The sequence below is a fragment of the Eumetopias jubatus genome, unplaced genomic scaffold (genome assembly GCF_037043125.1).
Source record: "Eumetopias jubatus isolate StellerSeaLion01/CBP00866 unplaced genomic scaffold, mEumJub1_p1.0 scaffold_13, whole genome shotgun sequence".
In the NCBI taxonomy this organism is placed as follows: Eukaryota; Metazoa; Chordata; class Mammalia; order Carnivora; family Otariidae; genus Eumetopias; species Eumetopias jubatus.
In genome coordinates, this window is record NW_028274819.1 from 27,103,673 (window position 1) to 27,128,992 (window position 25,320).

General features: G+C 44.3%; 1 protein-coding gene and 1 pseudogene across 2 annotated transcripts; both read left to right on the top strand.

The window, feature by feature from the left end:
* The first annotated feature begins 5,461 nt into the window (after nt 1–5,461).
* Nucleotides 5,462–16,548, top strand: LMO2 (LIM domain only 2). Of its 2 annotated transcripts, none has more exons than XM_028087705.2 (4): nt 5,462–5,478; nt 6,232–6,457; nt 10,523–10,738; nt 15,555–16,548. In XM_028087705.2, the coding sequence occupies exons 2-4, from the start codon at nt 6,417–6,419 to the stop codon at nt 15,772–15,774; spliced, it is 477 nt and encodes a 158-aa protein (XP_027943506.1). In that variant the 5' UTR covers nt 5,462–5,478; nt 6,232–6,416; the 3' UTR covers nt 15,775–16,548. The 2 variants fall into 2 exon arrangements, with proteins under 2 accessions (XP_027943506.1, XP_027943507.1); XM_028087706.2 differs by lacking the exon at nt 5,462–5,478 and adding an exon at nt 6,038–6,109.
* Nucleotides 16,549–19,343: 2,795 nt separating this feature from the next.
* Nucleotides 19,344–19,430, top strand: LOC148162619 (small nucleolar RNA U3; annotated as a pseudogene).
* Nucleotides 19,431–25,320: the final 5,890 nt, after the last annotated feature.

Below are 25,320 nucleotides of genomic sequence, written 5' to 3' on the forward strand. Positions count from 1 at the left end.
GCACATTCTAGATGCTGAAGGCACAACTGGGAACAAGTCATAAAGAATCTCTATCTTCATGGAGTTGATATGCTAGCTGGGAAGAAAGGCCAAAACAAAACACATAAAAATCTACAAATATATATGTAGTAAAGTGGAAGTAATGATGACACCAGGAAGGAAAATAAAGCAGCATAGAGGATGACGAATGATGAGAAGCAGAATTTTTAAAGGCTCTTATGAGGATAAAACATTTGAACAGAGACCTGAATGAAGTACATGCGAGCCATGGGATGATCCAGAGGAAGAACATCACAGGCAGAGGAAAAAGCAAGTGCAAAAGCCCTCCAAAAGGAATTGTCTTGGTTTGTTTTAAGGAATAGAAAAAACGTCAGTGTGGCTGGAGCAGAGAGTGGGAGGGAGTTTTGCAGTCACAGGAGAAGTAGGGAGCAGATAGTATAAGGCTTTCTAGGCCACAGGAAGGAGTTTGGATTTCAAATGTGCTGAGTCGCAGGCCCTGCGGTGTGTCATTCAGGTGGGGCAGCCTCTGCGCAGCTACAGAAAGGAGACAACCTGTACGAACAATGAGCACAAAGACAGCCCAATAAGTCAGCCCACCCAGCTCTGACTCCCTGCTTTAACTCAGAGCAGCAAATAAGGTCAGGGTCCAGTACCCAAGGTGGAGAAGGGTTTGTTGGTGGCAGAGGTGAAAGAAAGAGGTGTTGACTCTATGTCTTATTTGCCTTGCCCATCAGAGGGCCTAAATTATCAATGGGTGTTCAAGTATTTTAAAGCTGGAATCTCTTTGTATAAGGAAAATCTTCCTGGAAACTTACTATGTACCAGTCTCCTTGCCAAGCACCTTAAGTGTTTCATTCCTCTGGATTATTATAACGATTATTAGGTACTCTGAATATGCCCACTTCACAGATGCAGCAACCAAAGTCCAGAGAGGTGGAGCAGCACGTCAAAGGTCAACAAGCATGGCGCTGCTGCGGTTGGCACAGGGGCAGGTGAAGCCCGCTAAGGAGGGGCCTTAGAACCCCTACTGCTCCCAAGAGCAAGCCACTAAATCACATTTTTGAGGTCCCTTCCTCTAGAACATGCTAGGAGCTTAACTCTGCTAAGACCTTGCTGTGGAATTGTGACATTTCGGGGCAATGATTCAGCCCTTGATTTTGCCTCTTATCTTTGTCGTAAAAGAAGATCTAGAAGTTGTTGGAAGGGGGGACATCAGATAGATAAAATCAGGGATGCAGCTGAGGCAGGCAATGTCGTAGAGAAGCAATGAAGCTGTCAGCATCTTGTCTGGAACCTAGATGGGCACAGTCTTGCATTGCTGCCTGGGGGCCTGCCAAGCCTGAGGCCGGTTGATGTTTCACGTACACTTGAGCTCTCCCCGCAGCTTCTGGCCTCAGCATTCTTTGCAGGCTGTCCTGACTGGCTGGGAGACCAGCTAGTTGTTTCCTGAGACAGTGGCCGTAACTTCTGAAAGATGGAATAATGACAAGAGCTATAATTCCTGTGAACCATCACTGTGTAAAGCATTCTCCCACACATGATGCTATAGAACCCTCTTGAAATTCCCGGGGCGGGGGAGACAGACATGGCAGCCGCCTCACCCTAGTGCCGGCCCTGCTGAGCGTTACTACCCACAGATATTTGACGTTTGACAGATATAGAAACTGAAGCTCAGAGAGGTGAGGTAACTTTCTTCAAATCACACAGAGAACAACAGCCAAGCTGTATCTAACACCTATGCCCGTTCTCCCGAGCCTCAGTGGAAATGGATTTTTTTTTTTTAGATGTTTAGGCTTTTCTACTATATAAGAAACCTGATTTATTTAGCACTAAGATTACTAATGGGTCTAACATTCTGTGAAAACATATCCACCAGCTGAAATATCCTGAAATGAGTTTGGGAGCCAGAAGTCTGTGACAATGGAGTTTTAGTTTAAAGAATTTTGCCTGGGAACTGAAGTCATGTTAAGACAAATCTTTATTTTTGTTGCTGTATGAATGTCACCGCTAACAGGCATGGGATACAACTTAGCTTCTAACAATTGGGGAAAAAAATAAAAGAAGTAAATTGTCATTCTTGGCATTTTCCCAATGACATTTGCATTTTCATTTCTATTAGAAGTCCATTTTAGCAAAGAAATGTAGCCTTAGTCACTTGAAAATGCTCTTCCCTAGAAAACAATTGTAAATGCAATAAGCAAAAAGAATAGAAAATGCCAACAGGAAAAAAGTAATCTACCTGGGGTCAGATTCATCATGCAGACTGCTTCGGTCTTCCTCTGACATTCACATTCAATTTTAATTTAGAAATTAAAATTTCTAAATTTTAAGGTATTCAAGATTTGCAAGGAGTGGGGGGTGGGGGTGGGGAGACAGAATTAAATTGCAATCCCACCCGCTGGGGATCAAGTGCAGATTTCCCCAACTCTCAAGAACTATGGAATTGCCTCTTCTGCATAAAGCATAAGGTTTGCTATGGAAAGATATGATAAGGTCACGAATGCTTTAAAATTATTCATAATAAAAACACATTTTGAGACTTGATTCTAAATGTTAAGCTTAAATTTGAGCAATTTAATTGCCCGTTGAATAGAAATGAAATCCCACCGGTAGGCAGTTATTTCTTACAACCACTGTGTGTGAAATTGAAATCTTAAGATACCATTTCAAATATTCACTTTCTCTAAGGAAGTTCTCCCCAAAGAGTTGTGAAAGATAAGAAACTGACCCAAAGTCATAAGCAGTAATCTCTCTTTCTTTACATACTGGGGTCAAAACAGAAGCATATTATTAAAGGGAAACTTTATGCCCAAAAGTTGGTGGTTCAGAGGTTACCTCAAGGATATATTTAAACAGCTAACTTGAGCCCCATACAAAACTGTAACAAGAAAGGTAGCAACTTGTCAGATTTAATAGAAGCAAGCACATGCAAACATATCATCTCCTCACCGAGGTAGTGAACGCTGAAATGGAAAATGCTCACATGTTGAGAGCAATAGGAAGTGAGGTGAAGGGACCCTGCTCTGTTTGCTTTAAAAAAAAACAAACAAACAAAAAACCAGGGAATTGTTTTTAAATTTGGGTGGGAAGTTCTTATTTTAAACCCCCATTTCACATTCAAATTGAATTTCAAGCTCTTTGTATTTATTTTTGAGTTTTTAATTTATCTTTTATTGAGGTATAATTGACATGCAACATTATATTGGTTTCATTTGTACAACATGATTCAATATTTGCATATATTGCCAAAGATCACCGCAATACGTCTAGTTAATATCCATCACCAGTTACACATTTTTTTCTTATAATGAGAACTTTTAAGATTTGCTCTCTTAGCAGTTTTCAAATATGCAACACAGTATTATTAATTATAGTCACCATGCTGTACATTATAACCCCAGGACTTACTTATAACTGGAAGTTTGTACCTTTTGACCACCTTTACCCATTTTGCCTACCCCATCCCTCCCCTCAGGCAACCACCAATCTGTTCTGCATCTAAGAGCTTGTTTTTGTCTTTTTTTTTAAATTCCACATATGAGTGAGATCAGATGGAATTTGTCACTCTCTGACTTATTTCACTTAGCATAATACCTTCAAGGCTCATCCATGTTGTCGAAGATGGCAACGTTTCATTTCTCTTATAGCTGAATAATATTCCATTGTGTGTGTATGTGTGTGTATGTATACACACTCATCTTCATTATCCATTCATCCATTGATAGGCGTTTAGGTTGCTTCCATATCCTGGCTATTGTAAAGACTGCAATGAACACAGAGGTGCGTATATCTTTTCGAGTTAGTGTTTTCATTTTCTTTGGATAAATACCCAGAGGAATTGCTAAATTCAAGGACTTTTTAAACTCTCCCCATGATGTCTTTTGCTATAACATAGCAGCTGCCTTTTATGTGCATTTATGTTGAGTGCTTTCCATGCATTTAATCTCATATCTGTTATTACTCCCACCCCATTATAAGTTTATGTTCCACACTTTGCATGCATTTACTCATTTAATCTTCACAACTGATGCAATAGGTTCTGGCATCCCCACTTTAAGATGAGGATTTGGGGAGTTTAAATTCTTGCTGTTAGCCCAGGTTCACATAGGTGGGAAACGGTGGGTTAGAATGTTGGCAGACTGACTCCAGACCAACTACCCAGTACTGTCTCCTCATATTAAGTAACTTTCCTAGGCCATGCTAGCTGATAAAGGCCCAAGTGAAGCCCAGGTAGTCCTTGGCATTTAACCACTACACTGACTGGGTATAAGTAGGCAAACTGCTAATCATGACCTATAGGCTAATTTTCATTTCTGATTATAGAGTGGTAAGTTATAAATTTATCACATAATTTAGGCTTGCCTAAAATGTCTAGGTTTTTTTGTTTGTTTGTTTTTGTTTTTGTTTTTGTTTTCTTGGTTAAAAGCAAGGGTCTGATCAGGAGACTATCTTTTTATATATTGACGGCCTTGACTTGAACCCAAACCTGCTCTTAGGGCTTCCTTGGTCACACACATGTGCACACACACACACACTCTCTCTCTCTCACATACACACACACACACACACACACACACACACACATTTTAATTATACCCATTAGGGATTCAACCTTGGATACAGGGAGACAAGAAAATGACAAAAGCATGCAGACAATAGTAAATTCTGGTTTATAGTTGTGAAAAGTCAGTGAGGATTGGCTCTGAACAGGGAAAATGAAGTGACCAGGAATTCACTTGTGTCTTCAACCACCAGGCTCTCACAGTAAACTCCAAGCCCTTCAACATCATCTTTAAAATGGGAATAAAATGTCTATGACCATGATCCAGACTATTTATATAAAACCTTGGATTCCAAAAGCCCTTGGTAATTTCCTCTTTACAAGACTTGTAACGGGCATCATGCACAAATAGACCTTTAATAATAATTTCTGAAGAAACTAATTTCTGAATACAATAATTTTCAAGGAATTCTGATGAGACCAAAAGTTTTTCTTACAGGACTTTGCCCTTGTGGTTGGAGGGGAAACCTGAACTCCAGAATCAAGTCTGGCTTCTTTCTTTCCCAGACCCAGGGCAAAATAGTCTCCCAAGTATTGCTGTTGATCATTGGAAAGGCATTTTCTCTGTACAGAGTATTAATGGCACTTTCCATGGGGGCACTTCCACCGCAGGAGTCCGATTTTTGAAAGATGCTGAGGGATGGAATTCGGCCGCCAGCAGATGGAGAGGAGACTCAGACCAGCGTGGTCCCTCCCAACCACCCTCCCTCCGGGATTAGCTGCCCCCGGCTCTGCTCAGGCGTACCCAGCCCGTGCGGTCCCTGCTCGCACAGTCGCCTCTCTGGAGCACGGACGCAGTCACAAAGCCGCCGCCCTCAGAGCCGCGCTGCCCGGGGCATCCCGGCGCACGGTGTCCGCGGACCTGGGACCTCGAACCCCGGACGGGCGCGAAAGCCACCCGGAGCGCTTGCATTTCTGTATGTGCTTTTTTCACGTTCTTGTCTTTTTTTTCTTCCTTGAGCGGCCTGCTGGTTACTTTCAGTCTTAGTTAGCCAAAAGGGAAACGCCGAAGAGGGGAAGCCCTAAAGAATGATTTAGAGGCAACCCGGCCGCCTCTCCCAGGAAAGGTGTTCACTGAGCGACTCTCCCCGTCCCCGACGCTGGCCCCTTTAAGAAGCTAAGTCAATCCTGATGCTGCTGCTGTTTGTATTGCTAATCCTCAGGAGCCCCGTTTAAAAAAAGGGGGGGGACCGGGCAGCTGTCTCTTTAAATGTGATTTCCTTCTATTGTATTTGAATCGTGATCAGGAAAAAGGAAATGAAACCAGAGACAGAGGGAAGCTGAGCGAAAATAGACCTTCCCGAGAGAGGAGGGAGCCCGGGGAGAGAGGCTCGGTCCCCTCCCCGCCCCCAGGCCGCCGCCCCCTCCCTGCCCTCGGCGGCGAGCTGCGCGCCGCGACCCGGGTCGAAGGTGCGAGGGACTCGGGGCGGCCGGGCGGGCGCGCACGGTCCCCGCGGGCTGCGCGGAGCCGGTGACAGCGCGCGAGCCGAGCCGGACCTGGCGGCGGCGGCGGCGGCGGCGGCGGCGGCGGCGGGACCGGGATGGAAGGTTAAGTCCTGAGCAGCAGCAGCAGCTGCAGCCGCCGGGGCCAGGCTGCGCGCCCCGGTCCCCGCCTCGGCCGCGGCGCGCCGGCAGCCCGGTGATTCGCTCTCTCTCTTTGGCGTTTGAAGGGAGCGCGGTGACTGTCCTTGAGCGCGGAGGGGCGAGCTCGCCGCCGGAGCGCCGGAGCAAGAGGAGGCGCAGGAGCGGCGGCGGCGGCGCCCGAGCACCCGAGGGGGTCCGAGCCCCGGCAGCCGGCCAGCCCCGCGCCACAAAGGGAGCGCCCCCGCCGCCTGGCACGCCACCTCCCTCCCCAATGTCCTCGGCCATCGAGAGGAAGAGCCTGGACCCGTCTGAGTAAGTGTGGCTCCCCTGCCCCTGCCACCCACGGTGACCACGGCCTTCCGCCCCGGGGCTGCAGGGTGGCGCGGGCGGCGGGCCAGAAGGCTCCAGGTGCGCGCCCGCAGCGTGCCCTTGGCTCCCTTTGCCTTGCGCAGGGCTCCCCCTCCCTCGCGGGTGGCTCCGGGGGCACTGGGAGAGGGGCAGGGCGCCCGGCGGCAGGGAGAAGGTGTCGGCCGGGCACCTCGGCGGGCCCCTCCCGCTCCCTGGGACGCACCTCAAAGCCACTGCGGGCCAGAAAGTTTACACGGGAGCAGGCACACGGGGAGCTCGGAGGCGCGCGGGTGCAGTCCCGAGAGCTTGGTTCTGCTCCCTTTTCCCCTCTCGCTTTCTCAGTCCCCATTCTCTTTGTCCATTTGATCCTGGAAAGGGGGGCACTCCAAGTGGAGGCCTCCTGAGTCCCCGACGGCCCCCTTCGCGGTGCGCAGGTTGAGCGGCTGCCCGCAGCGCCAGGGACTGGCGGGTGAGGCGGTGCGAGCGTCCACCTAGGAGCTCTCTCTGGCCTCCAGACTTTCGAGCCCCTAAATCCGGAGTTCATTTGGGAACATGTACCCCCGCCCTTGGGATCCACTGATAGGGGCCTGTGAACCTCAAAAGTTAGTGCACCATTTTGTGTATAGGTGAATTCTGGGGAGCGGTGGCTCATAGCATTTATCACAGTCTCTAAAGGGTTTGAGGTTAGAGAACGAGAGCTCTAATGAGCATCTGCCGCATTTCTTTTCTGAGCCTTGTACTGGTTTGGAATGTTCCCCTGTTCCCAACTTTACCTCCAACCCATTCTTTCCCGTTAACAAGGGGAGAAAGGGTTGTTTAAGATATCATTTTCCCGTCAGCGCAAATGCCCTTTTAAGATTCATTAGCTGTCTGGTATTGAGAATTTTTATTCCTTTGAAGTCCCCATCTAATCCTTTGAAGGGATTTGTTACACAGACCAAAGGAGCTGGTTAATGACTTGTCCATTTGTGCTTTTAAGAGGCATTTGTTTTCTCTTCTTTTCTTTTCTTTCCCTGCTTTAAAGGAATTGGGCTTTCCTGATTGAAGTCTCTCCCTCCCCCAGTTTCAGCCATCTATGGTATTTATATACCTGGGCTTTACCCTCAGTTACCAGCATAAACACTCAGCATGCTCTTATAAAATACAGGAAGTACCAGGATCCAGTGAGAATATAAACATCACTATTCAATCTTGAAGGCTCAGACAGCAGTTCTATAGGGGGCCAGGTCTGTTCTAAGGAAAACACAACTTCCTTCAACAAATGCTCAGGAGAAAAATAACATTCATTTTTAAAAGAATATATCTCTGCAGACACTGGGTTTAAAGGGTGGTTTGTGCACTTTTTTTTATAAACCTAGAATTACAACTTAGCCCTGAGTTTTCAGAGCCTGGGCAAGACCATAGTAATGCAATAAGAGTGAATGGGATGAATTGGTGCCTAATGCCTTTTCGATCAGCAGAACTTAGTCACTAATCCTTTTATTAGAAGATAAATCTGGAGGTTTCAGTTCCCTGAAGGAGGTTTGCTCCTTTCAAAGTTTGTGCTTTTTCACCGAGATTAGAAAATTGAAACATCCTAACCTCAGAGTTCAGCAGGCACCTACTGAAGAACCTTCATCCTTCACTTCACTGTTTGCCCATAAAGACAGGCTCTACCTGGAGATGGACAAGCTAGCTAGGAAATTACTGTAGCACATCCTACTCCCTTCCTTTATTAGAAATTGTTGAGAAAAGATCCCAGAAATCCAGGCGGAAGTGATATTCCGGTGTAATATATAGGATAGGCTCTAGGAGAATATAAAATACTAATTTGAGGGTGAATCCCACCCATTCATTACCTTGGAACATCCATGAAAGATAATGTGATATTATCATTAGTTACAGAAAGCTAGATGGAGCCAATATCTTGTCCCGTCCTTTCCTATCTCATCTGGGGCCATCATGATGGCTCTTTTGCTTAACATTTCTACCGCCAAACTCTATCCTCCCAGATGCTTCATTGTGTACTCACTCAAAGCCAAGTTGGGTCACGATGATCAGCATCTCCAGTGCAGAGATAGAAGCTTGCCTGGGCATTTGCAAATGAAACATTTAGACAGAAAGCCAGCCAGAGTTCATGAACATAGGGATTTCCTCTACCACCTACCTGTGAGTAACAAGAGCAGTTCGGTTTAATTCCAGGCAGTTTTGCCCCAGCAAAGTGCACATTCTCCTCTTCCACAATTGGTTGGTGGCATCAGCATCAGGGCATTGAGTGTGGTCGAGGTTCCCCGAGTGTTTCTGAGAGCCCCAAGTCAGACCGTGGGCCTTGGAAAGAGAAGACATGCATTTCTGAGTTGACACATGCGAAAATGCTGGGGGATATTTTTCAGAAGGGAGAATGGAAGTCCTTAGGTATAATCTGGGGAAACAAAGAAAAGCAAGTCAGGCTTCAGTGAATTCTTAAAACTATTTAAAGTCTTGAGCTTTTAAAAGAAACCTGACTTGGGTTTCACATTTTCTAATTCTAATCATTTTATGAAGGACATTGACCCTTGGTCTACAAAGCGTGGACTTGGCTTCAGTATTCCTAAATACTCAGGGAGGTGTGCGCTTTCTAGAAAAAGGCACCTGAAGTTGTCAGTGTGTGTGATCAACACTGATTACCTGCGTCTCATTGTCCCTAAGTATAATGGGTGCTGAGCTCTGTGGGCACAGGCCAGGTCAGGCACAAGGTCACCTGGTAAGTCAGTGTCAGCTAGAAATAGGAGACAGATTTATACCCTCAAGATACAGAGGAGGAAGCTCCCTTTGGGAATCCCACAGTTGGAAGCAGGTCCATTTTTAAAAAACATAATGGATTTAAAAAAAAAAAAAAAGCTTTGTGTTTGAGTAAGGTTCAAAAGAGCACTTACTCTTACTCATTAATTGTTACAAATCAACAGTATTAGGTTCTTCCCATGTCCCATTTGGTGCTGGTGTAGTTTCTTTCCACTCTCTTTTATTATCTTTTGGCAAATAAAATTATTTATTTTAAAATGTAAAACAGTAGTATTCAGATTCCAGTGAAGCAAAGTAAACTAGAGACGTTGTCTGACTTTTTAACGAAGGAACACATCCCACAGGCTCACTATTAGCAAGTGCCTGGATGGAGATTTCAGAGTCTGTTTAATTGCCTTCCACTCTCTTGAAAATATTCCATTACCCCTTCCTCATTTTCTTTCCTAAATCAGCTTTGTCCAGATCAGTTTTGCTGTTGTGAATATTTTCACATGCAGAAAGGTCTATTTAGTGTCCTTTATAAGTCTGACAATGGCCTTAATACCTGGGATTTTTCTTCAAGGATTCACTCAGTAATAAGGATGGGATGTGGAATTTCTGTAAAAAAAAAAATGATAATAATAATTTTAAAAGTAATAATGAGAATTCCTATTATATCCTGATGGAATTTTTATTTGGGAAACAAGAAAACAACCTAAGATAATCTTTGATCACTTTCTTCTTTCTTCCTCACTTCTGCTTTTTTGCAGTTGGGAAGGGCTTGGGGTAAAACAGCATGGAGATTCAACAGGGAATTTGCAGATTTTTAGCCCTCTGGGTAGTGGGCTGTCCCTGAAGCAAGCAACTCTTCTGGCCTGGAGTGCCTCCTGTGGGGTTCAGCAGGGCCCTGGAGTCTAGGCCTGGGAGGAGGAAAAAGAAGGAGAAATGGCAAGATACAGAAGGAGAGTAGGAAGGGAGAGCGGAAAAAAGGAAAAAAAAAAAAAAAAGAGGGCGGAGGGGCCCAGAACGGTGCGGTGCGGGGCTGTGCGGGGTGGGGGTGGGGTGGGGTTGCAGAACCACCTGCATTTACTTCCATAGCTTGGAGGGTGGAAGGCCTCGCTCTCTCGTGTCCTGACCCAAGCTAGCTGGTCCCCTCTGCCGTCCGGCCTCCGGATATGTAGTCTTGTCCTTTCTCCTCTCTCCGACCTGTCCCTTTCGGCCCAGAGCCATGCCTCACCCCCGGTGCTTGTCACGAGGGAGGTTATCCCTAATGCGGGGTCTTCTTTCCAGGGAGCCAGTGGATGAGGTGCTGCAGATCCCCCCGTCCCTGCTGACATGCGGCGGCTGCCAGCAGAACATTGGGGACCGCTACTTCCTGAAGGCCATCGACCAGTACTGGCACGAGGACTGCCTCAGCTGTGACCTCTGCGGGTGCCGGCTGGGCGAGGTGGGGCGGCGCCTCTACTACAAGCTGGGCCGGAAGCTCTGCCGGAGGGACTATCTCAGGTACCCCCCCCCCACCCCCGCCAGGGCCCTGAGCAGGGAGGGCGGGAGTCCACGGACAGCGGAGTCCCTGGCTAGCTCTTCCGCTCCTGCCACCTGCCCAGATGGTCCGGGCCAGAGGTTGAGTCTCAGCTGCCCCATGCAGACAAGTCATTGATTGGCATCTCTTCCTGTTTGAGAAGCATATTCCCAGGGACACAGTCCTGTGTGGTCAAATACTAATTTTTTAGAGGTGAGAGAATGACAAACACAACTTTCTGTATAGTAGCTCCTTCGGGGGGCACACGAGGGGAGGGGGCTGGGGAGGGTTATACAGGGCGGCGCAGAGGAGCCAGGCACGTTGGAGTCGACCAGTTGGACGGTGGGTTCTTAGGAGTGCATTTAATGCTTCAAGACATAGATATAGGTTATAGAAGATTCTTTTGTAGGACTCTAATCTTATGTGATTTAAAAGCCCCAAGCTTTTGACTGTGACAGGGCGAAGGCTCTAAAGTCAGCTGTTGGTTGGAGTCCCAGCACCACAGCTTTCTCGCTGTGACCTTAGGCAAGTTCCTTAGCCTTCCTCAGCCTTGATTTCCTCTCCAATAAAAATGGGGGTAATAACAGCACCTACCTCCAAGGAGGAGGTGAGGATTCGATGGGGTAATACATGTAAACTACTTGGCTTGGTGCGTGAGTATCAGATAGATGTTAGCTGCCCTTGTTTTTCTTTCTTTTTTTTTTTTTAAGATTTTATTTATTTGACAGAGAGAGATACAGCGAGAGAGGGAACACAAGCAGGGGGAGTGGGAGAGGGAGAAGCAGGCTCCCCGCGGAGCAGGGAGCCTGATGTGGGGCTCAATGTGGGGCTCGATCCCAGAACCCTGGGATCATGACCTGAGCCAAAGGCAGACACTTTAATGACTGAGCCACCCAGGCGCCCCTGTTAGCTGCCCTTGTAACTAACGCTCATGACATTACCATTAAGTCTTTTCCTACCTAACGAACAAAGAGATGGAAGAATGGAAGAAAAAATAGGAACGCTGTAACACCCCAAGAGACAGGAGCTGAGGACATCTCTGATGCTCCGGGTCCTACTGCTGGCCATGTGAGTTTTCTGGCACTCAATGAGTGCCTTTGCCCAGAATGTTCTAGCATTTCCAGTTTCATATTAGCTGCTGTGGAGGTAACTCTGTGCCCTCTACTGTCAGATCTGCTCAACTGTATAGCTGTCAGTTTTTTGCCATCTCCCCGTGGCAGAGGGTCTGTGGAGCATGCAGCCCTAATGCATTAGGACCACCCAACCCAGGGAAGCTTGTTTAGACTCCAGTGCCCTTGGCTGCCAGGCTACCTCTTCCTCCCAAACCTGCCCTCAGAACATTTTTACATTAAAAAAAAAATGCAGGCAATTCCAAGGTGAAGGAAGCTTATCTGTTTACCCAGAGATGGATAGAATACACTTTTTTCCCTAAATTCTCTGATAAAGTCCTTGCAAATTTGGTGGTTCAGAGAAAATAAGCAGAGTTTTCAATGATCATGATTATAATTTTGGTCCTTTTTTATTAAGTTTTAAGAAAATGGAACTGGGATAAATAGAGACCTGATTTTGCTAGCTACCAGTTTGCCAAGTCCATGCAGAAAGCAGACGGGTAAATGATTCCCATTGGGCCCCCTGACTTCATCCCTGTCAAATCATTTGAATCTTATTAAATGAAGTGCAGATAGAGTAAGGTCAAAAGAGCCCCGGCTTCTCCCTATCTCTATGGTTTTATATAACATTCAAGAATAAACCCAGTGCCGCCTGGGCTTGTTCATCTTTTGCATTTTTAAAAAGAAGAGAAAAAAATTGTCTGGGAGTACCCAGTGTTAATTAACTTGTGTCTTGGTGACATGAAATAATTCTTCTCCCTGGTACATTCCTAGGCAACATGTTAATTAACTCTGTGTTAGTGCAGGCGTTTCCAGCCATCCTTTAATATTTATATTATTGTTATTAAAATGGGCAGGAGAAAGCTTAGAACATTGACACCTCTTGACAGAGGAGAAAAACCTTTTTTTTTTTTTTTCTTCAGAGCTGGTCCTTTAGCCATGGACTTGCTTACTTGTATTCTTAACATATTTGGCAGTGTCTTTTTAAAAAGGCAAGAGTGAATAAATGGGGGCGTCCTGTGATGGGGTTCAGTCTTTCTCTCCCCCCGGAAGAACTTCTCCTCCTCCTGAGGATTGCCCACGGCCGACCCGCCTGTTAGAGTCCTTTTCAGACATTTAGCCTCAAATATTCATGAGATGGCAACAGAATCTAATCCCCACCACGGCTTGCTGCAGAGTTGTGTTGCTGGGAACCTAACAGTAGCTGTTCATGTCAGTGACAGGCCCCCAGATTCCGTCAGATCCCTCTCTACCAACTTTTGTGTGCAGGGCACCCCACACCCCCTCCAGTGGTTTTACTTGCAACAGCCAACACCTGCATCTATTAGAGCTGAAGTGTGCCCACTGCCCCCATACTGCCTTACGGGACCTTAACATTGACTGTTGACCGATGACGGGCATTGCAGGAGCACCAAAGCCTTGCAAACTTGCCTGGAGCCAGGCGGACTTGGAGACATAACTTACTCTGAGTCCCTGTGCCATCCTCCCAGTGCTCCCCTCTAAGGGCCTTTGCTGGAGATTGCAACTTTGCTTGCCTTCCTCCCCTTCTATCCAGCTTCCCTTGCCTCTCACCAGCTTCCCCTGAGAATACATCCTTAATAATTCCTCTCCCCAGGGTCCGCTTCCAGGATATCCAGCCTAAGGCACCAATCCTTGGTGCCAGAGGTGAATGCTCAAATTAGATGTCAAGTCCTGGCTTATTTTTCCTATTAGTAGAATCTCCGGATACCAGAGCTGGAAGGGGCTGCAGAGGCCTTTTCTTCCAGTTTCCGTGCTTTACAGCTTAAGACACAGAAGTCAGAAGAGAGGTTGTCATTTGCTCCGGGGCACCTGGTTAGTTAGAGGGACCTGAACTTTCTCCCAAACACGAGTCCTTTGTCCTTCCCCTCATTAACTGCCTGATGTGCATTGTAATTTACCCCCAACTTCCCTTTAATAAATGCTCTCCTTCCTTAAGGGTCACACACCCCACGTGTTGGCTTCATGCCACGCACACTGTTTTGTTGAGTCATTTATCCTTGTTCAGTCCCAAACTCAACTTACTGAACAGTCAGGAAACCAGAACTGGCTTTCCACTCTGTGACCTCCAAGGTGGCAGCTTCCTCCAGCTCCGCCATCTGCTATGCTGGGATAAAATGTTCTTCCCCCCGTATTGAGTTTGCTCCCAGGTGGTGCCTCAAAAACACTCAGAGATCCTTAAATGCAAAGCAGGATTCAGAGGGAAATTAGCTGGCCCTGGCCCTCACTATTAGCCCTTTACCCACAGACCGCATCTTCTTGATTCCATTAATTCTGCCCAAACGTTTCCAAATTCTTCAAGTGCCCCTGTCTTCCCTCCAGCCTCTCAGAATGTTCCCATCGATTCTCTGCTATCCTGAGGTGAATAAGAACTTCCAGTAAGAAGAAGCATTAACCTAAAACTGTCCTACAGGTTTGATGCAGAAGGGACGTGTTATCAGGCATGTGGGAAAATGATTTCCTGTAGCAGGACGGCGCTATTGCGAGGACCCCTGACCTGTGCTAAAACACAGCCGGTATGGGCTTAGCCTTTGATGGTCGGCGCTTTGACAGTGCTCTGTTTGATCCTTCTCGTAGCCCAGTGAGGTAGATGCTACGATCACTGCCATTTCAGAAGCTCAGAGGAGCCTAAGGTCCCACCGTGCTCACTCTGTCCTCAGGGCTAGTCCTGCACGTGCATGATTCCACACTTGCAAGCTGATTGCAAAACTTCAGCCTACAGCCGACTCACCTGGAAGTGCTCCTTAACACACAGGCCTCACCCCCAGGGTGTCTCAACTGGGAGGCCTGAGAATGTGCATTTCTAGCAAGCCCCCAAGTGATACAAAAATCTGCTGGTCCCAGGAACACAGCTTGAGAACCACTACACTGGGTCCCACCATGTTGCCTCTCCCACCTTGACATTGAATATTGCTTGAAATAAGTGACTGAATGAGACTTAGGGGAGTCTTGATTTCAGTGTCAGAAGAGAGGTTTCTCCAGAGATTCACGCCAATGGGGCAGCCTAGGACCTTGAAGTAAGCTCTTCCATTCAAGGTGGAGAGATGCTGTTGGTCTCCCAGATCTCTGAGGCATGGCAAACTGCACCGAGTGTCTTCTGTCAAATTCTCTCTGTCTCCTAGAAGCTGGGGCCTCAGCGAACAGTCATGTGGAGGTAGCAATTTTAGCTTATGGAGGAGTTGGAGACCAGCCCTCCCCATGGGTGAGATCAGTGGCTATTACCATGACAGAATCTGGGAACCCCAGAAAGATGCCCATTTCACTGCATTGCTGCTTAGTTCCCCCTCAGAGGGCCCCCAGAGATTTACTCCAGCTCTTCTTCGACAATGAAATTTCCCTGGGAGGGGACACACAGTACGGGCCTAATCTCTTAATTCAAATCACTTCAACTAAGGCACTTCTCTACAGACGAGGGGTCCCAGGGCAGCCTAGAGCAAGGAGAGCTCAGAAAAGGGGCAGGTTATGCTAAACACAGATGCCACGGGCTGCGGCCTCAACCCAGAGAACCCCCTTCCCTCTAGGAAAGACTCCGTGAGCCTCCCTGGACCCACCTCTTCCTGGTTTCCTGACAGGTTGGAAGTGAGCCTCCCTTATGGAACCCATCCTCAAGCCTTTTCTTCCAGTTTTGTTTCCACCAATGTCTTCTTAGCTTTTCTTTCTGCTTTTCCCCCAGGCTTTTTGGCCAAGATGGTCTCTGCGCATCCTGTGACAAGCGGATCCGTGCCTATGAGATGACAATGCGGGTGAAAGACAAAGTGTATCACCTGGAGTGTTTCAAATGCGCCGCCTGTCAGAAGCATTTCTGTGTGGGCGACAGATACCTCCTCATCAACTCCGACATAGTGTGCGAACAGGACATCTACGAGTGGACTAAGATCAATGGAATGATCTAGGCCAGAGGCCCCCAGTATCTCTGGGGGAGCGTGTCTCACTGAAGTCACTGTCTCCATGGGGTCTTCACTCTTGGGCACTCTGGGGATTTGAGGGTGGGATGAGGCATTTCTTAGGGGATGGTGGACCCTCCCTGGGCACCAAGACACAACATCCAAGTGACATAATACAAGGGACAAGACTTAAATCTGACAAAATGAGCAATCTTTAGGGACAACTTATGGACAATGGCCACAGTCTAGCCATAGTAACTGACACAATTAGTGAAGGAAAGGAGTGTTGGGGGGCAGGTGGGCGCATGCCATCATCCTAGAACCTCACATCTACAGAGAGGGACTTGTGTAAAGACCCGTTAGGACTTTGATCTTTGAAAACTAGAGATGTGCAATTGATTTCTTTTCTTCCTGGCTTTTATGACAACCCTGCTCCAATCACTGTCCTCCACACAAGGGAAGGACAGAGAGGAGAGTGGCCATCCTTTTTCTTTGGCCACCTTCCCAAGGTCTTCAGCTTTGGACCCAAGGGAAACTGCATGGAGACACATTTCAGTTGAGAATGGAAAGGGCAACTTTTAACCAAACGATTATTTAAAGCAATCCTAATGAATCACTGTTTTTAGACACCCTGTGAGGAGTTCCACAGATTGTTTCTATACAAATGTAAATCTAAAAGCAGAAGTTGTTCAACTATTTTATTATCTTAGATTATATCAAAGTATTTGTTGTGTGTAGTTAAAAAAAACTCTGCGGACAATAAAAATGACAGACTAAAATGAAGTGTTGTTTACTTGATTATGAGTCATAATTTGCGATGGCAGGAAAATAGCTTTCTATACTATAAAGGAGAAGTAAATAAGCAATTTACTTTTAGGTCAAATAAAAATTTCCACTTATTTCTAGGGTTTATACAAGGCAGGCACGTTTCTGTATTACTAGCAATTATATAACAGGTCCTCATGTAGCTCAGAGGGATGTAGAATAATTAAATTGTTATTGTAAAATGTGCATTTCACTTCAGCATTGTATAGAATGAATGGAAGGCAAGATCATTGCCTTTGGGAAACCTGTAACCTAGAAAGGACACAAATACATAAAACAGATTCCCTTTGGGAGAGAAGGTAATTACCTAGCTTGAAATGTGGCAAAGATGCTGAGCTTGACACTTCGATTTTCCAAGACGTGTGTCTCAGGGTATTTTATGACAAGTGGTTAAGGGGACCTTACTTTGAGGATTTAAAGCAGGCCATCTTGGTTTGTGCCTTTGCCTTCCACCCTATTTCGGCCCCCATGAACTGACTCAGAGCACCACCTGCTGGTGGTCATCGCCTCTCTGCTCGCTAGTTCAAGACGGTCCCAAAGAGAGACAAACCTAGATGGATATACTTCTTGTTTCATAAAAATGTTGGCAAGCACCAAGAAGTCTTAATGTGTCTAATTATCAAGACATCAGAAATAGGCATCTAATGCTACAGTCAGTTAGCTGTGGTATTCCTTTAAAACCTCCATCACTAAGGTTTGTATGGGGTTTTTTTTCTTCTAGAGGAGAAATAATTAAGTGATGGCTCTTGGTCTATAAAATGCTAAAAGTGGTTGGGAAATTTGCTTAAGATGGCCTATTTAAAAGAAATTTAATTATATTGCATTGCAACTCAGGCAGTGGTAACTTGTTGCCAGTGAGAGATGTTTGTTCTTAGTCAACAAAAGGGATGTGGTTCTCAAACTGTGGTCTCTGAATCAGTAGTATCAGCATCACTTGAAAGGAAGTGATTTACTAAATTTTTTTAAATTAAAAAATTAAACTTTATTAAAAATTATTAATTAAAAATGAAGATTCACGGTTCTGCCCCAGCCAGAGTGAATCAGAAACTCTGGAGATAGGGTTCAGCAATCTGTGCTTTAACAAGCGCAAAAGACGATTCTGACTCACGCTCGTTTCCACAGTTACGCAGATCATGAGCTCTTACGTTGTTAATAGTTAATAGTTGACATAAAGGGTAACCAGTAACTTTTCCACATGTAGACAAGCACTGCCTACTCATGGTCCCTAAACTGAAAAGTTATACATAATTCTGTCACTCAGCTAACAACTGTCATCTACCAGATCAATCATAATGCAATCCAACATTTTTAACCATATCAACATTCATTATAATAACAATAACAATAATATATGTCAGTTAAGTAACTATCTTGTGGGCAGTTAATTTTTTTTTAATTTATTTGACAGAGCGAGAGCTCAAGCAGGGAGAGTGACAGAGGGAGAGGGAGAAGCAGACACCCCGCCGAGCAGGGAGCCTGAAGTGGGGCTCCATCCCAGAACCCCAGGATCATGACCTGAGCCTAAGGCAAACCCTTAACCGACTGAGCCACCCAGGTGCCCCATCTTGTGGGCAGTTATTAGGGCAAAATAAAAATGATTCTTGCTTTGGAAATGTAAACTTTATTCTTAACTCCCATTGTAGTACAACACAAGATTCAAAAACCCAACCAATAGCTTTGCTATCTTCAATAAAGCAACAGTGAATATTTTCCATGGGTCAATGGTACCGTCTTGCAGAACTGTGAATGCACAGGCAGAGTCTTTGTGGCAAGTCACCCCACGGGCCCAAATGTCTAACCCACAATGGACTTGAGAGGAAAAACACGTAGAGAGACCTCATGAGGGACCAGCTCCTGGAGTCTTCCTGTGGTCCTTGCCTGAGTATGTAACCCGTGTGCCCTAGACCCAGAGTCAGGAGAACTGAACACCTGCTCCCTTCCCTGGTGTGTGCCTTAATTCAGCAGTTTGCAGGAACATTTTGCTTCCTCTCACCTCATTAATGTCTCATGTCCTGAACCAGCTTCCTTTTATTGCTGTCTCTAATAGAACCACTGCTTCTCAGGGAATATTGGAATCCTACAAAGTTAAAATAGAGCAGTGGCTAGGAATTTTAGCATCAGAAGATTTGGATGAATTGCAGTGACATGACTTTATTTATTTAACAAACACTTACATACCACTTACCATGTGCCAGGCACTATTCTAGGTGCTTTACAAATATTAACTCTTTTAATCCACACAACAGCTCTAAGTGACAGTTTCTGTTTATTATCATTCACATTTTACTGCCAGGGAAACTGAAGCATAGACAGGTTTAGTAACTTGCCCACAGTCCTACCGCTAATAAATGACCGGAGTAGGTTGCAACCCAGGACCTTCGCCTTGTGCTTTGCTGCCTCTTTCTTAGGCTTACCTCCCTGAACTTCAAGTTTCTTTCTCATCTGCAAAATAGGGAAAATTAATACCTTTCTCCCCAAGCTATCTGAAAGTACTTGAGTTCAGTCTAGCTAGAAATGTAACCAAAGCATAATAGTACAAGATTAGCACCATAATAAAGATATGTAAAAAGTGCTATGGAAACACAGATCAGAAAACAATTAAATCAGCCCATAGGTGGCAATCTGGAGTAAAAAGGAAATCACATTTGAAATGACCCTGGACCAGGAAGGGGGTGACAAGGCAAGAGCAAAGACTCAGAGACCTTAACCTTGCAGGGCAAGTAGGCAGGTAAGCCCAGAGTTTTCAGGGTGGTAAGACTATACTTTCAGAGATCATTTCTATAGTTTGTTACCAGAGTTTTCATGGTGGTGGTGGGCTTTGCCTGGAGAGGGGCTGGGGCCCGGGAGGAAATAAATAGAGGAGATGAGTTTTTCTGCAATTTTGAGAACGAGTGGCAAATCAAAGTCAAAACCAAGGAATCTGGGGGGTGGTAAAGACAGAGGGAGCAAGATGGGCCTGGAACATCTCATTATGCCAGAAAGCAAGAAGTACTAAAAAAAAGGGTGGGGGCGGATATAGGAATGTCACAAGCATGAAGAAGCCAGCCTGAAGGGACTATCAATGGCCAAATATAGGACAATTTGACTAACAAAATAATTAAGGACAGTAATGAGTTATAAACCATTGCGGGGGGCGGGGATAAGAATCTGTGAGTTCATACCAATAGTAAGTAAATGGAGAAAAGGGAAGACTCTGGCTCACAGCCGAATCCTGAGTGCGAACTGGTAAATGTGAAGACTGTATGGGAGTTGGAAGATCATCATTTGCATTTATCATAGTAAGATGATAGAATCAAACAACAATCATTAATAGTTGCTGAATTTCAACAGAGAAAGAGCAGGATATTTGGATGGTCCTAAAGTGCCTTCCCATATATTGCTTATTAGTTGCAAGGGGAAAAACCAGTAATTACACAGTGGAGAAACTGGATAACACCTTGACCAGGTGATCAATGAGGGGCAAATGGACACTGTGTGTCTCCAAATGTGATACTCTGTAAGGGACACAACATCACTCATTTTAGTATTCTGGTCGAGAATACATAACCTGAATTTAATTATGAGACACATTATCAGACAAACTTAAAATGAAAAACATTGAATTTTTTAAAAAGAGGGGGAAGAAAGGGGCGCCTGGGTGACTCAGTTGGTTAAGCATCTGACTCTTGATTTCGGCTCAGGTCATGATCTCAGGGTTGTGAGATGGATCTGCTCCAAGCTCAGCAGGGAGTCTGCTTAAGAGTCTCTCCCTCTCCCTCTGCCCCTCCCCACCTTGCTCATGCTTGCTCTGTCTCTCTAAAAAAGGGGGGGGCAGAGGTGGACTCTATTCCTCAAAAATGCCAATGTCATAAAAGACAAAGAAAGGGTATGGGAATGTCCCAGATTCAAGAAGGCTAAGGAAACCTGACAACTAAATCTGATACATGGCCCTTTACTGAATCCAGTCCTAGAAGGGAAAAATGCTATGAAGGACATTATTGGGTCAATTGATAAAATCGGAATATGAAAGGGTAGATTGATAGTTCAAAGTATTGCACAAATATTAATCTTACTCAGGTGATAACTATACTGTGGTTATGTAAAAGAATATCCCTACTATTAGGAGATACACACCAAAATGTTTAGGTGTAAAGGGTAATGATGTAACTTATTGATTGATTGAGAAAAATATGTATGTGCGTATGGGGGGGTGAATAAATGGTAAAGAAAATGGGCAAATCTACCTAAAAGATATACAATTGTAGCATTTTTATTCTTGCAACTTTTCTATAAGTTTGATACTATTTACAAGCAAAAATTTTCTTAAAAAAACTCAGGAATTTAACCTTTATTTGTTTTAGGTTTTTGGTTCAATTAGGAGAAGAATAGGAGAGATGAAGAAAGGAAAAATAGATTTATTTATTTTTATTTTTTTAAAGATTTTATTTATTTATTTGAGAGAGAGAGAATGAGAGATAGAGAGCATGAGAGGGAAGAGGGTCAGAGGGAGAAGCAGACTCCCTGCTGAGCAGGGAGCCTGATATGGGACTCGATCCCAGGACCCTGGGATCATGACCTGAGCCGAAGGCAGTTGCTTAACCAACTGAGCCACCCAGGCGCCCAGGAAAAACAGATTTAAAAGTCAGTGATATACTACGATCCATTTGTCACAATTTTAATGTACTTTTGACCTTAGAAATAAAGGTTGTGTGTTTCAAGCAAGCAATGACCCCAAACACACACATATAATGTGAATGATGTGTTTAGGGGGATTCACTTAATGCCAATTTCTGCAACAGTTTATTTCTCAACCTTCTAAAATGAGCTTACTACAAATTCTGCATTTCCTTTGTAATTAGGAGGAAGATTTAATCATCTCGCTCTGAAATGTGTGTATGATAGGACCAGTAAGTTATAATGTTTTGTACATAGATCTAAGAATTGAGTTAAAAGAAGTTTCAAAGCAGTAAGGTCACTTCCATTCTCTACCAGTAGCTATGCATTAATTCTCCCATAAAATCATCATTTCTCTGAGTTAATAGAATCTTTGAAGCTAAATCAAGTCAATTTCCATTGTCACATTGTGGAGCTTTTGAACCGCGCTCACTGAATTATCTTATTTGGTGGATACCTTGAAGATGGCTTTGTGGTGATCCTAAGAAAATCCCCAGCAGCAGCTTCTGTGTGTCTCAGCCTTTCCACCCCATCCCATTCATTTCATTACTTAATGGCAGCTCAAGGCAAATAAATGCCCACCCCCTTAGATATATAGCAGGTAAAACAGATATCAAGGTAATGCAGTGTGATAGAAAGAACACAGAAATAGACATTAAAAATCTGATTTTGCCTCTAAAGGGTATGTCTTTAGACCTCAGTTTCCTCATTTGCACAACAAGGAAATTATTGTAGATTATCTCTAGGAAGTTGCTACTCAAAATGTGATTTACAGACTGTTAAGTATGGACATTGGGATTAAGGGTTTGTAATAGCCTGTCTCCAAAATGCTCCCAGTGATTCTCGCTTATGTTGTCTCTTTCCACATCAAGTAGGGCTAAACTGTCTAACCAATAGGATGTTGCAGAAATCACAGAATGTGACTTCTGAAGTTAGGTCATAAAAGACTTCGTGTCTTCTACCATGAAGTCTCTTGGTTCACTTGCTGTGGAGAAAACCAGCTGCAATGCCGTGAAGATGTTCAAACAGTTCCATGGGGAGGTCCGTGTGGTCAAAGACTGAATAATTTAAGTTTGGGAACAAGTCAAAGATGCCTCCTATCATAACTTCTATTCAACATTGTACTGGAGCTTCTAACCAATGATGTAAGGCAAGAGAAAAGAAATAGAAAGCATAAGGGGGGTGGGGGGATGGGTTAGCCCGGTGATGGGTATTAAGGAGGGCACGTATTGCATGGAGCACTGGGTGTTATATGCAAGCAATGAATTATGGAACACTACATCAAAAACTAATGATGTAATGTATGGTGACTAACATAATAAAATCAAATTAAAAAAAGAAATAGAGAGCATATAAATCAGAAAAGAAGTAAAACTGCCTTTTCATAAAAGGAATGATTATTTATGTAGAAAATGTGAAGGAGTCTCCAGGAAAAAAAAGAAGAAGAAAGGAAGAAAAAACCCAACTGGAATTAATAAATTTAGCAAGGTAACAGAATATAAAAAATCAATTGTATTTACATATACTAGCAAAGAGCTATGAGAAATTGACAATAATTTTAAATACCATTTAAAATAGCATAATAATATTAAATACTTAAGGATAGATTTAACAAAATGTCCAAAACCTACACTCTGAAAACTGCCAGACATTGCTGAGAATAATTAAGGAAGACCTAGGTAGATGAAGAGCAATACCATGTTCATGGATCTGAAGATTTAATATTGTTAAGATGTCAACTCTCCCCAAATTGATGTATACATTCAACACAATCCCAGTCAAACCCCAGGAAGCTTTTTAGAGGATAGAAATTCCAAAGTAATTCTAAAGTTTGCATAAAATACAGAGGATTTAAATAAAAAACAATTCTGGAAAAAAACAAAACTGGGGACTCACCTATTACCTAGTCAAAACAGTACGATATAGGTGTAAGGATAGACAATGGAACAAAGTAGATCGTCCAGAAATAGACACACGTATACAGTCAATTGATTTTTTACAAAATGCCAAGGTGATTCAATAGGGTGACTCAAATAGTGTTGTAATAATTGGAAATCTATATGCAAAAAAAGAGAGAGAGATGTCTCAATCCTTCATGCCATACAAACTCAAAATGAATCGTAGACCTAAATGTAACCCATAAAAATATACAACTTCTATAAGACAACATAAGAGAAAATCTTGCAATCTTGGGGTGGGCAATGATTACTTAGGTGTAACATAAACAGCATAAATCATAAGATAAAAAATTGATAAATTGAACTTTATTGACATTTTTAAAATTTTGCTCTTCCAAGGATACTGTTAAGAAAATGAAAAGGCAAGGTACAGACTGGGAGAAAAATACTTGCAAAACATGTATCTGATAAAGGACTTGAATCCTGAATATATAAAGAACTCTTACAATTCAAAAATACAGGACACCTCAACCAAAATGGGAAGAAGGTTTGAATAGACACTCGCTAAAGAAGGTACACAATGGAACACGACTCAGCAATAGGTAATTACTGATATGTGCAATGTGAATGCATCTCAAAAACATTTATTTTGTCAAAAGCATTGCTTTAAGTGAGAGAAGCCAAACACACCAACGTACTGATAAACTTTTATCCATTCATTATCCCTTTGAGACTGTCCAATGTACTTCTATAGCAGAAACAAGATAGGGGCACCTGGGTGGCTCAGCCTCCAACTCTTGATTTCCACTCAGGCCATGATCACAGAGTCATCAGATTGAGCCCCACATTAGGCTCTGTGCTCAGCATGGATCCTATTTGGGACTCTCCCTCTCTCTCTCTCCCCCTGCCTCCCTTCCCACCCCTGCACTCTCTTTCTCTCAATAAATAAATAAAATCCTTAAAAAAAAAAAAAAGAAACAAGTCTGGAGTGGAGAGGGGCGGGAGGGATGGGGTGGCTGGGTGATGGACATCGGGGAAGGTATGTCCTACGGTGAGTGCTATGAATTGTGTAAGACTGATGAATCACAGACCTGTACCCCTGAAACAAATAATATATGTTAATAAAAAGAAAAAAATAAACAAAAAATTTTAAAATAATAATAAAAATTAAAAAAGAAACAAGATATATTTTAAATTAGTTCTTCCAATTGTAAAACTGGAACAATAATTCCCACCTACCTACATCACAGGGTTGTTGTGAAAATAAATAAAGCACCAGAATAGTACCTGTCACATAGTAAATGCTACATAAATGGCTGCAATTACTATTTACATGTTCACATTCTGAGAACTAATTATTAGATTAATAAAAAGTCAAAATGATAAATTTGCCAAATTCATCTTAAAGGAGTGTGATTTTGTAGGTGTAGGAAGTGTGGAGTCAAGATACCTGGGAACTGTCCATCCTCCTATTAGTAATAAGTGGTCAAATGAGGTAATAGGATCAGGGAACTGGGCACCTGGGGGGCAAGACCAACACTTTCCTTTTCTAGATAAAGAAAGAAGAGATAAAGAAAAGGAAATCCAGAGAAAGAAAGCCTACAATGGCAAACCTGAAATCCTGACCAATAGCTCACAGTCCCTGTGAAGAACACCCTGGGTTTTCTTCTCCAGAATGCTCTGCCATGGGTAAAAAATGCTTTTTAAAAAAAAGTACTTCAGGGCGCCTGGGTGGCTCGGTTGGTTGGGCGACTGCCTTCGGCTCGGGTCATGACCCGGGAGTCCCGGGATCGAGTCCGGGGATCGAGTCCGGGGATCGAGTCCGGGGATCGAGTCCGGGGATCGAGTCCCGCGTCGGGCTCCCTGCTCAGCAAAGGAGTCTGCTTCTCCCTCTGACCCTCCCCCCTCTCATGTACTCTCTCTCTCTCTCATTCTCGCTCTCTCAAATAAATAAATAAATCTTTAAAAAAAAAAAGTACTTCAGGACAGGGGCGCCTGGGTGGCTCAGGGTGAAGTGTCTGCCTTCAGCTCAGGTCATGATCCCCTGGGAACGAGCCCCACATGGGGCTCTCTGTTGGGGGGGGAAGGGGGGCCTGCTTCCCCCTCTCCCTCTGCCTGCCGCACCCCCTGCTTGTGCGTGCTCTCTCTCTGTGTGTCAAATTAATAAATAAAATCTTTA